The sequence below is a fragment of the Phyllobates terribilis genome, unplaced genomic scaffold, assembly GCF_046119375.1.
Source record: "Phyllobates terribilis strain yellow unplaced genomic scaffold, ASM4611937v1 Scaffold_11__3_contigs__length_659146591, whole genome shotgun sequence".
NCBI classification, from domain to species: Eukaryota; Metazoa; Chordata; class Amphibia; order Anura; family Dendrobatidae; genus Phyllobates; species Phyllobates terribilis.
The window spans coordinates 558,657,965-558,670,524 of NW_027362771.1; the positions used below are offsets into that span (position 1 = coordinate 558,657,965).

Below are 12,560 nucleotides of genomic sequence, written 5' to 3' on the forward strand. Positions count from 1 at the left end.
CGGCACCATCCGACATACTGTATACACAGGCGGCACCATCCGGCAGCCGATATACTGTATACACAGGCGGCACCATCCGGCAGCCGATATACTGTATACACAGGCGGCACCATCCGGCAGCTAATATGCTGTATACACAGGCGGCACCATCCGACAGCTAATATGCTGTATACACAATGTAGTACATACAGCCGGCACCATCCGACAGCAGGTATACTGTATACACAGGCGGCACCTTCCGGCAGCCGGTCTACTGTATACACAGGCGGCACCATCCGACAGCCGGTATACTGTATACACAGGCGGCACCATCCGACAGCCGGTATACTGTATACACAGGCGGCACCATCCGGCAGCCGGTATACTGTATACACAGGCGGCACCATCCGGCAGCCGGCATACTGTATACACAGGCGGCACCATCCGGCAGCCGATATACTGTATAAAGAGGCGGCACCATCCGGCAGCCGATATACTGTATACACAATGCTGTACATACAGCCGACCCCATCCTACAGCCGATATGCTGTATACACAGGCGGCCCCATCCTACAGTCGATATAGTGTACATACAGCCGGCCCCATCCTACAGCCAATATGCAGTATACACAGGCGGCACCATCCTACTGCAGATATAGTGTACATACAGCTGTACCCATCCAACATTTGATATACTGAATATACAGCCGGCACAATCATACAGCTAATATACTGTATATACAGACGGTATCTTCTTACTGCTGATATACAGTATATACAGCCACCAGTATCCTATAGTATTTGATATACTGTATTACAGCTGGCACCATCCTACAGCTTATATATTGTATATATAGCAGGCACCATCCTATAGTATGTGATGTAGTGTATATTCAGCCGGCATCATGCTACAGATGATAGATAGATAATCATGCTACATCCAATATGCAGTAAATACAATGCTGTATATACATCCGGCCCCATTCTATAGTATCTGATATAGCTTATATGCATCCGGCATCATGCTACAGATACACTGTATATACAGCACCATCCTATAATATCTGATATACTATATATACACAGCACCATTTTATAATATCTGATATATTGTATATACAACCAACACAACCCTACAGCTAATATACAGCACCATTCTATAATATCTGATATACTGAATATACAGCCAACACAATATGATTATTGCATACAGCCCCTGTAGTGACACTACTACCCCCATCCTCTGGCCTCTGTAGTGACACTACTACCCCCATCCTCTGGCCTCTGTAGTGACACTACTACCCCCATCCTCTGGCCTCTGTAGTGACACTACTACCCCCATCCTCTGGCCTCTGTAGTGACACTACTACCCCCATCCTCTGGCCTCTGTAGTGACACTACTACCCCCATCCTCTGGCCTCTGTAGTGACACTACTACCCCCATCCTCTGGCCTCTGTAGTGACACTACTACCCCCATCCTCTGGCCTCTGTAGTGACACTACTACCCCCATCCTCTGGCCTCTGTAGTGACACTACTACCCCCATCCTCTGGCCTCTGTAGTGACACTACTACCCCCATCCTCTGGCCTCTGTAGTGACACTACTACCCCCATCCTCTGGCCTCTGTAGTGACACTACTACCCCCATCCTCTGGCCCCTGTATACAGCCCCTGTAATGACACTACTACCCCCATCCTCCGGCCCCTGTCCTGACACTACTACTCCCATCCTCTGGCCTCTGTAGTGACACTACTACCCCCATCCTCTGGCCTCTGTAGTGACACTACTACCCCCATCCTCTGGCCCCTGTATACAGACCCTGTAATGACACTACTACCCCCATCCTCCAGCCCCTGTCCTGACACTACTACTCCCACCCTTTGGCCCCTGTAGTGACACTACTACTCCCACCCTTTGGCCCCTGTAGTGACACTACTACTCCCACCCTTTGGCCCCTGTAGTGACACTACTACTCCCACCCTTTGGCCCCTGTAGTGACACTACTACTCCCACCCTTTGGCCCCTGTAGTGACACTACTACTCCCACCCTTTGGCCCCTGTAGTGACACTACTACTCCCACCCTTTGGCCCCTGTAGTGACACTACTACTCCCACCTTTTGGCCCCTGTAGTGACACTACTACTCCCACCTTTTGGCCCCTGTAGTGACACTACTACTCCCACCTTTTGGCCCCTGTAGTGACACTACTACTCCCACCTTTTGGCCCCTGTAGTGACACTACTACTCCCACCCTTTAGCCCCTGTAGTGACACTACTACTCCCACCCTTTAGCCCCTGTAGTGACACTACTACTCCCACCCTTTAGCCCCTGTAGTGACACTACTACTCCCACCTTTTGGCCCCTGTAGTGACACTACTACTCCCACCCTTTAGCCCCTGTAGTGACACTACTACTCCCACCCTTTAGCCCCTGTAGTGACACTACTACTCCCACCCTTTAGCCCCTGTAGTGACACTACTACTCCCACCCTTTAGCCCCTGTAGTGACACTACTACTCCCACCTTTTGGCCCCTGTAGTGACACTAATAACCCCATCCTCTGGCCTCTGTAGTGACACTACTACTCCCACCCTTTGGCCCCTGTAGTGACACTACTACTCCCACCCTTTGGCCTCTGTAGTGACACTACTACTCCCACCCTTTGGCCTCTGTAGTGACACTACTACTCCCACCCTTTGGCCCCTGTAGTGACACTACTACTCCCACCCTTTGGCCCCTGTAGTGACACTACTACTCCCACCTTTTGGCCCCTGTAGTGACACTACTAACCCCATCCTCTGGCCTCTATAGTGACACTACTACTCCCACCCTTTGGCCCCTGTAGTGACACTACTACTCCCACCTTTTGGCCCCTGTAGTGACACTACTAACCCCATCCTCTGGCCCCTGTATACAGTCCCTGTAATGACACTACTACTCCCATCCTCCGGCCCCTGTAGTGACACTACTACTCCCATCCTCCCAGCAGTGCACACAGCCCCTGCAGTGACATCCGGGCACCGATACCTCCTGCCCCAGCAGCACATCCAGCCTGGCATCCCCGGCAGACGTGTGTGCAGACAGCCTGGTGCTGCGGTTCTGCTGCATCCCGCCGACAATCCGTGCCGTGCACTCACCGTGATGCGGGGGATGTTCTTCTTGCCCTGGTAGGACATGTTGGCGGCGGTCCCCTCGGTGCAGGGCGGGGGTGATGGACACTGAGCTGCGGACGGAGAAGGAGGATGAGGCAGCGCTGCCCCCGATCTCCCTACACCCGGGCTGCAATAAAGGACTTGCAGCAACCGCCACTACGCATGCGCCGCGCCACTCCCTGTGCTCATCCGAGGCAACAGCTCACAGACTTTCTCATTGGTTGAGGCGTTTGCCGCTATGCAAATGAGGAGCTCGGAGAATGGGCGGGGCCGTGGCGAAGGATGCAACCACTGCAATGCAGAGGGGCTGAGAGTGATGCGCTGCATCCAGTGCCGGACTGTGAGGTGCAGTGAGAGCAGAATACAGGCAGTGCCGGACTGTGAGGAGCAGAGAGAGCAGAATACAGGCAGTGCCGGACTGTGAGGAGCAGAGAGAGCAGAATACAGGCAGTGCCGGACTGTGAGGTGCAGTGAGAGCAGAATACAGGCAGTGCCGGACTGTGAGGAGCAGAGAGAGCAGAATACAGGCAGTGCCGGACAGTGAGGAGCAGAGAGAGCAGAATACAGGCAGTGCCGGACTGTGAGATGCAGTGAGAGCAGAATACAGGCAGTGCCGGACTGTGAGATGCAGTGAGAGCAGAATACAGGCAGTGCCGGACTGTGAGGTGCAGTGAGAGCAGAATACAGGCAGTGCCGGACTGTGAGGTGCAGAGAGAGCAGAATACAGGCAGTCCCGGACTGTGAGGTGCAGTGAGAGCAGAATACAGGCAGTCCCGGACTGTGAGGTGCAGTGAGAGCAGAATACAGGCAGTGCCGGACTGTGAGATGCAGTGAGAGCAGAATACAGGCAGTCCCGGACTGTGAGGTGCAGTGAGAGCAGAATACAGGCAGTGCCGGACTGTGAGGTGCAGTGAGAGCAGAATACAGGCAGTGCCGGACTGTGAGGTGCAGAGAGAGCAGAATACAGGCAGTGCCGGACTGTGAGGTGCAGAGAGAGCAGAATACAGGCAGTGCCGGACTGTGAGGTGCAGTGAGAGCAGAATACAGGCAGTGCCGGACTGTGAGGAGCAGAGAGAGCAGAATACAGGCAGTGCCGGACTGTGAGGAGCAGAGAGAGCAGAATACAGGCAGTGCCGGACTGTGAGGAGCAGAGAGAGCAGAATACAGGCAGTGCCGGACTGTGAGGAGCAGTGAGAGCAGAATACAGTCAGTGCCGGACTGTGAGGAGCAGTGAGAGCAGAATACAGGCAGTGCCGGACTGTGAGGAGCAGAGAGAGCAGAATACAGGCAGTGCCGGACTGTGAGGTGCAGTGAGAGCAGAATACAGGCAGTGCCGGACTGTGAGGAGCAGAGAGAGCAGAATACAGGCAGTGCCGGACTGTGAGGTGCAGAGAGAGCAGAATACAGGCAGTGCCGGACTGTGAGGTGCAGTGAGAGCAGAATACAGGCAGTGCCGGACTGTGAGGAGCAGAGAGAGCAGAATACAGGCAGTGCCGGACTGTGAGGAGCAGTGAGAGCAGAATACAGGCAGTGCCGGACTGTGAGGAGCAGAGAGAGCAGAATACAGGCAGTGCCGGACTGTGAGGTGCAGTGAGAGCAGAATACAGGCAGTGCCGGACTGTGAGGTGCAGTGAGAGCAGAATACAGGCAGTGCCGGGCTGTGAGGAGCAGAGAGAGCAGAATACAGGCAGTGCCGGACTGTGAGGTGCAGAGAGAGCAGAATACAGGCAGTGCCGGACTGTGAGGAGCAGAGAGAGCAGAATACAGGCAGTGCCGGACTGTGAGGTGCAGAGAGAGCAGAATACAGGCAGTGCCGGACTGTGAGGAGCAGAGAGAGCAGAATACAGGCAGTGCCGGACTGTGAGGAGAAGAGAGAGCAGAATACAGGCAGTGCCGGACTGTGAGGTGCAGAGAGAGCAGAATACAGGCAGTGCCGGACTGTGAGGTGCAGAGAGAGCAGAATACGGGCAATGCCGGACTGCGAGGTGCAGAGAGAGCAGAATACAGGCAGTGCCGGACTGCGAGGTGCAGTGACAGCAGAATACAGGCAGTGCCGGACTGTGAGGTGCAGAGAGAGCAGAATACAGGCAGTGCCGGACTGTGAGGTGCAGAGAGAGCAGAATACAGGCAGTGCCGGACTGTGAGGAGCAGAGAGAGCAGAATACAGGCAGTGCCGGACTGTGAGGTGCAGAGAGAGCAGAATACAGGCAGTGCCGGACTGTGAGGTGCAGAGAGAGCAGAATACAGGCAGTGCCGGACTGTGAGGAGCAGAGAGAGCAGAATACAGGCAGTGCCGGACTGTGAGGAGAAGAGAGAGCAGAATACAGGCAGTGCCGGACTGTGAGGTGCAGAGAGAGCAGAATACAGGCAGTGCCGGACTGTGAGGTGCAGAGAGAGCAGAATACGGGCAATGCCGGACTGCGAGGTGCAGAGAGAGCAGAATACAGGCAGTGCCGGACTGCGAGGTGCAGTGACAGCAGAATACAGGCAGTGCCGGACTGTGAGGTGCAGAGAGAGCAGAATACAGGCAGTGCCGGACTGTGAGGTGCAGAGAGAGCAGAATACAGGCAGTGCCGGACTGTGAGGAGCAGAGAGAGCAGAATACAGGCAGTGCCGGACTGTGAGGTGCAGAGAGAGCAGAATACAGGCAGTGCCGGACTGTGAGGTGCAGAGAGAGCAGAATACAGGCAGTGCCGGACTGTGAGGTGCAGAGAGAGCAGAATACAGGCAGTGCCGGACTGTGAGGTGCAGAGAGAGCAGAATATAGGCAGTGCCGGACTGTGAGGTGCAGAGAGAGCAGAATACAGGCAGTGCCGGACTGTGAGGAGCAGAGAGAGCAGAATACAGGCAGTGCCGGACTGTGAGGTGCAGAGAGAGCAGAATACAGGCAGTGCCGGACTGTGAGGTGCAGAGAGAGCAGAATACAGGCAGTGCCGGACTGTGAGGTGCAGTGAGAGCAGAATACAGGCAGTGCCGGACTGTGAGGTGCAGAGAGAGCAGAATACAGGCAGTGCCGGACTGTGAGGTGCAGAGAGAGCAGAATACAGGCAGTGCCGGACTGTGAGGTGCAGAGAGAGCAGAATACAGGCAGTGCCGGACTGTGAGGTGCAGTGAGAGCAGAATACAGGCAGTGCCGGACTGTGAGGTGCAGTGAGAGCAGAATACAGGCAGTGCCGGACTGTGAGGAGCAGAGAGAGCAGAATACAGGCAGTGCCGGACTGTGAGGTGCAGAGAGAGCAGAATACAGGCAGTGCCGGACTGTGAGGAGCAGAGAGAGCAGAATACAGGCAGTGCCGGACTGTGAGGAGAAGAGAGAGCAGAATACAGGCAGTGCCGGACTGTGAGGTGCAGAGAGAGCAGAATACAGGCAGTGCCGGACTGTGAGGTGCAGAGAGAGCAGAATACGGGCAATGCCGGACTGCGAGGTGCAGAGAGAGCAGAATACAGGCAGTGCCGGACTGCGAGGTGCAGTGACAGCAGAATACAGGCAGTGCCGGACTGTGAGGTGCAGAGAGAGCAGAATACAGGCAGTGCCGGACTGTGAGGTGCAGAGAGAGCAGAATACAGGCAGTGCCGGACTGTGAGGTGCAGTGAGAGCAGAATACAGGCAGTGCCGGACTGTGAGGTGCAGAGAGAGCAGAATACAGGCAGTGCCGGACTGTGAGGTGCAGAGAGAGCAGAATACAGGCAGTGCCGGACTGTGAGGTGCAGAGAGAGCAGAATACAGGCAGTGCCGGACTGTGAGGTGCAGTGAGAGCAGAATACAGGCAGTGCCGGACTGTGAGGTGCAGTGAGAGCAGAATACAGGCAGTGCCGGACTGTGAGGAGCAGTGAGAGCAGAATACAGGCAGTGCCGGACTGTGAGGAGCAGTGAGAGCAGAATACAGGCAGTGCCGGACTGTGAAGATCAGTGAGAGCAGAATACAGGCAGTGCCGGACTGTGAGGAGCAGTGAGAGTAGAATACAGGCAGTGCCGGACTGTGAGGTGCAGTGAGAGCAGAATACAGGCAGTGCCGGACTGTGAGGTGCAGTGAGAGCAGAATACAGGCAGTGCCGGACTGTGAGGAGCAGTGAGAGCAGAATACAGGCAATGCCGGACTGTGAGGTGCAGTGAAAGCAGAATACAGGCAGTGCCAGACTGTGAGGTGCAGAGAGAGCAGAATACAGGCAGTGCCGGACTGTGAAGTGCAGTTAGAGCAGAATACAGGCAGTGCCGGACTGTGAGGTGCAGAGAGAGCAGAATACAGGCAGTGCCGGACTGTGAGGAGCAGTGAGAGCAGAATACAGGGAGTGCCGGACTGTGAGGTGCAGAGAACCGAATACAGGCAGTGCCGGACTATGAGAGCAGAATACAGGCAGTGCCGGACTGTGAGGTGCAGAGAGAGCAGAATCCCGGCAGTGCCGTACTGTGAGGTGCAGTGAGCAAAATACAGGCAGTACTGGACTGTGAGGTGCAGTGAGAGCAGAATACAGGCAGTGCCGGACTGTGAGGAGCAGTGAGAGCAGAATACAGGCAGTGCCGGACTGTGAGGTGCAGTGAGAGCAGAATACAGGCAGTGCCGGACTGTGAGGAACAGTGAAAGCAGAATACAGGCAGTGCCAGACTGTGAGGTGCAGTGAGAGCAGAATACAGGCAGTGCCGGACTGTGAGGTGCAGTGAGAGCAGAATACAGGCAATGCCAGACTGTGATGAGCAGTGAGAGCAGAATACAGGCAGTGCCGGACTGTGAGGTGCAGTGAGAGCGGAATACAGGCACTGCCGGACTGTGAGGTGCAGTGAGAGCAGAATACAGGCAATGCCAGACTGTGAGGTGCAGTGAGAGCAGAATACAGGCAATGCCAGACTGTGAAGTGCAGTGAGAGCAGAATACAGGCAGTGCCGGACTGTGAGGTTCAGTGAGAGCGGAATACAGGCAGTGCCGGAGTGCGAGGAGCAGAGAGAGCAGATTACAGGCAGTGCCGGACTGCGAGGTGCAGTGAGAGCAGAATACAGGCAGTGCCGGACTGTGAGGAGCTGTGAGAGCAGAATACAGGCAGTGCCGGACTGTGAGGAGCAGTGAGAGCAGAATACAGGCAGCGCCAGACTGTGAGAAGCAGAATACAGGCAGTGCCGGACTGTGAGGAGCAGTGAGAGCTGAATACAGGCAGTGCCGGACTGTGAGGAGCAGTGAGAGCAGAATACAGGCAGTGCCGGACTGTGAGAGCAGAATACAGGGAGTGCCGGACTGCGAGGAGCAGTGAGAGCAGAATACAGGCAGTGGCAGACTGTGAGGTGCAGTGAGAGCAGAATACAGGCAGTGCCGGACTGTGAGGAGCAGTGAGAGCAGAATACAGGCAGTGCCGGACTGTGAGGTGCAGTGAGAGCAGAATACAGGCAGTGCCGGACTGTGAGGTGCAGTGAGAGCAGAATACAGGCAGTGCCGGACTGTGAGGTGCAGTGAGAGCAGAATACAGGCAGTGCCGGACTGTGAGGAGCAGTGAGAGCAGAATACAGGCAATGCCGGACTGTGAGGTGCAGTGAAAGCAGAATACAGGCAGTGCCAGACTGTGAGGTGCAGAGAGAGCAGAATACAGGCAGTGCCGGACTGTGAAGTGCAGTTAGAGCAGAATACAGGCAGTGCCGGACTGTGAGGTGCAGAGAGAGCAGAATACAGGCAGTGCCGGACTGTGAGGAGCAGTGAGAGCAGAATACAGGGAGTGCCGGACTGTGAGGTGCAGAGAACCGAATACAGGCAGTGCCGGACTATGAGAGCAGAATACAGGCAGTGCCGGACTGTGAGGTGCAGAGAGAGCAGAATCCCGGCAGTGCCGTACTGTGAGGTGCAGTGAGCAAAATACAGGCAGTACTGGACTGTGAGGTGCAGTGAGAGCAGAATACAGGCAGTGCCGGACTGTGAGGAGCAGTGAGAGCAGAATACAGGCAGTGCCGGACTGTGAGGTGCAGTGAGAGCAGAATACAGGCAGTGCCGGACTGTGAGGAACAGTGAAAGCAGAATACAGGCAGTGCCAGACTGTGAGGTGCAGTGAGAGCAGAATACAGGCAGTGCCGGACTGTGAGGTGCAGTGAGAGCAGAATACAGGCAATGCCAGACTGTGATGAGCAGTGAGAGCAGAATACAGGCAGTGCCGGACTGTGAGGTGCAGTGAGAGCGGAATACAGGCACTGCCGGACTGTGAGGTGCAGTGAGAGCAGAATACAGGCAATGCCAGACTGTGAGGTGCAGTGAGAGCAGAATACAGGCAATGCCAGACTGTGAAGTGCAGTGAGAGCAGAATACAGGCAGTGCCGGACTGTGAGGTTCAGTGAGAGCGGAATACAGGCAGTGCCGGAGTGCGAGGAGCAGAGAGAGCAGATTACAGGCAGTGCCGGACTGCGAGGTGCAGTGAGAGCAGAATACAGGCAGTGCCGGACTGTGAGGAGCTGTGAGAGCAGAATACAGGCAGTGCCGGACTGTGAGGAGCAGTGAGAGCAGAATACAGGCAGCGCCAGACTGTGAGAAGCAGAATACAGGCAGTGCCGGACTGTGAGGAGCAGTGAGAGCTGAATACAGGCAGTGCCGGACTGTGAGGAGCAGTGAGAGCAGAATACAGGCAGTGCCGGACTGTGAGAGCAGAATACAGGGAGTGCCGGACTGCGAGGAGCAGTGAGAGCAGAATACAGGCAGTGGCAGACTGTGAGGTGCAGTGAGAGCAGAATACAGGCAGTGCCGGACTGTGAGGAGCAGTGAGAGCAGAATACAGGCAGTGCCGGACTGTGAGGTGCAGTGAGAGCAGAATACAGGCAGTGCCGGACTGTGAGGTGCAGTGAGAGCAGAATACAGGCAGTGCCGGACTGTGAGGTGCAGTGAGAGCAGAATACAGGCAGTGCCGGACTGTGAGGAGCAGTGAGAGAAGAATACAGGCAGTGCCAGACTGTGAGGAGCAGTGACAGCAGAATACAGGCAGTGCCGGACTGTGAGGTGCAGTGAGAGCAGAATACAGGCTGTGCCGGACTGTGAGAGCAGAATACAGGCAGTGCCGGACTGTGAGAGCAGAATACAGGCAGTGCCGGACTGTGAGGAGCAGTGAGAGCAGAATACAGGCAGTGCCGGACTGTGAAAAAGCAGTGAGAGCAGAATATAGGCAGTGCCAGACTGTGAGGAGCAGTGAGAGCAGAATACAGGCAGTGCCGGACTGTGAGGAGCAGTGAGAGCAGAATACAGGCAGTGCTGGTCTGTGAGGAGCAGTGAGAGCAGAATACAGGCAGTGCCGGACTGTGAGAGCAGAATACAGGCAGTGCCGGACTGTGAGGAGCAGTGAGAGCAGAATACAGGCAGTGCCGGACTTTGAGAGCAGAATACAGGCAGTGCCGGACTGTGAGGAGCAGTGAGAGCAGAATACAGGCAGTGCCGGACTGTGAGGAGCAGTGAGAGCAGAATACAGGCAGTGCCGGACTGTGAGAGCAGAATACAGGCAGTGCCGGACTGTGAGGAACAGTGAGAACAGAATACAGGCAGTGCCGGACTGTGAGGAGCAGTGAGAGCAGAATACAGGCAGTGGCAGACTGTGAGGTGCAGTGAGAGCAGAATACAGGCAGTGCCGGACTGTGAGGTGCAGAGAGAGCAGAATACAGGCAGTGCCGGACTGTGAGGAGCAGTGAGAGCAGAATACAAGCAGTGCCGGACTGTGAGGTGCAGAGAGAGCAGAATACAGGCAGTGCCGGACTGTGAGGTGCAGAGAGAGCAGAATAAAGGCAGTGCCGGACTGTGAGGAGCAGTGAGAGCAGAATACAAGCAGTGCCGGACTGTGAGGAGCAGTGAGAGCAGAATACAGGCAGTGCCAGACTGTGAGGTGCAGAGAGAGCAGAATACAGGCAGTGCCGGACTGTGAGGTGCAGTGAGAGCAGAATACAGGCAGTGCCGGACTGTGAGGAGCAGTGAGAGCAGAATACAGGCTGTGCCGGACTGTGAGGAGCAGTGAGAGCAGAATACAGGCAGTGCCGGACTGTGAGGATCAGTGAGAGCAGAATACAGGCAGTGCCGGACTGTGAGGTGCAGTGAGAACAGAATACAGGCAGTGCCGGACTGTGAGGTGCAGAGAGAGCAGAATACAGGCAGTGCCGGACTGTGAGGTGCAGTGAGAGCGGAATACAGGCAGTGCCGGACTGTGAGGTGCAGAGAGAGCAGAATACAGGCAGTGCCGGACTGTGAGGAGCAGTGAGAGCAGAATACAGGGAGTGCAGGACTGTGAGGTGCAGAGAGCAGAATACAGGCAGTGCCGGACTGTGAGAGCAGAGTACAGGCAGTGCCGGACTGTGAGGTGCAGAGAGAGCAGAATACAGGCAGTGCCGGACTGTGAGGTGCAGTGAGAGCAGAATACAGGCAGTGCCGGACTGTGAGAGCAGAATACAGGCAGTGCCGGACTATGAGGAACAGTGAGACCAGAATACAGGCAGTGCCGGACTGTGAGGAGCAGTGAGAGCAGAATACAGGCAGTGGCAGACTGTGAGGTGCAGTGAGAGCAGAATACAGGCCGTGCTGGACTGTGAGGTGCAGAGAGAGCAGAATACAGGCAGTGCCGGACTGTGAGGAGCAGTGAGAGCAGAATACAAACAGTCCCGGACTGTGAGGTGCAGTGAGAGCAGAATACAGGCAGTGCCGGACTGTGAGGTGCAGAGATAGCAGAATACAGGCAGTGCCGGACTGTGAGGAGCAGTGAGAGCAGAATACAAGCAGTGCCGGACTGTGAGGAGCAGTGAGAGCAGAATACAGGCAGTGCCGGACTGTGAGGTGCAGAGAGAGCAGAATACAGGCAGTGCCGGACTGTGAGGTGCAGTGAGAGCAGAATACAGGCAGTGCCGGACTGTGAGGAGCAGTGAGAGCAGAATACAGGCAGTGCCGGACTGTGAGGAGCAGTGAGAGCAGAATACAGGCAGTTCCGGACTGTGAGGATCAGTGAGAGCAGAATACAGGCAGTGCCGGACTGTGAGGAGCAGTGAGAGCAGAATACACGCAGTGCCGGACTGTGAGGTGCAGTGAGAGCAGAATACAGGCAGTGCCGGACTGTGAGGTGCAGTGAGAGCAGAATACAGGCAGTGCCGGACTGTGAGGAGCAGTGAGAGCAGAATACAGGCAGTGCCGGACTGTGAGGTGCAGTGAAAGCAGAATACAGGCAGTGCCGGACTGTGAGGTGCAGAGAGAGCAGAATACGGGCAGTGCCGGACTGTGAGGTGCAGTTAGAGCAGAATACAGGCAGTGCCGGACTGTGAGGTGCAGAGAGAGCAGAATACAGGCAGTGCCGGACTGTGAGGAGCAGTGAGAGCAGAATACAGGGAGTGTCGGACTGTGAGGTGAAGAGAGCCGAATACAGGCAGTGCCGGACTGTGAGAGCAGAATACAGGCAGTGCCGGACTGTGAGGTGCAGAGAGAGCAGAATCCCGGCAGTGCCGG

At 55.7% G+C, this 12,560-nt stretch overlaps 1 protein-coding gene across 2 annotated transcripts in view; it reads right to left on the minus strand.

Moving 5' to 3' along the window:
* DPYSL2 (dihydropyrimidinase like 2) overlaps positions 1 to 12,560 on the minus strand; it is a 79,616-nt gene that overhangs the window by 40,683 nt on the left and 26,373 nt on the right. Inside the window, exon 1 of one of the 2 annotated variants that reach the window (XM_073654067.1) lies at positions 3,118 to 3,315. The exons of the other annotated variant lie outside the window; for it this stretch is intronic. Within the exon in view, the coding sequence (XP_073510168.1) occupies positions 3,118 to 3,156 (39 nt within the window). The 5' untranslated portion in view covers positions 3,157 to 3,315. Of the gene's footprint in view, positions 1 to 3,117; positions 3,316 to 12,560 lie in introns of those variants that run through there. 2 annotated transcript variants of the gene reach the window in all.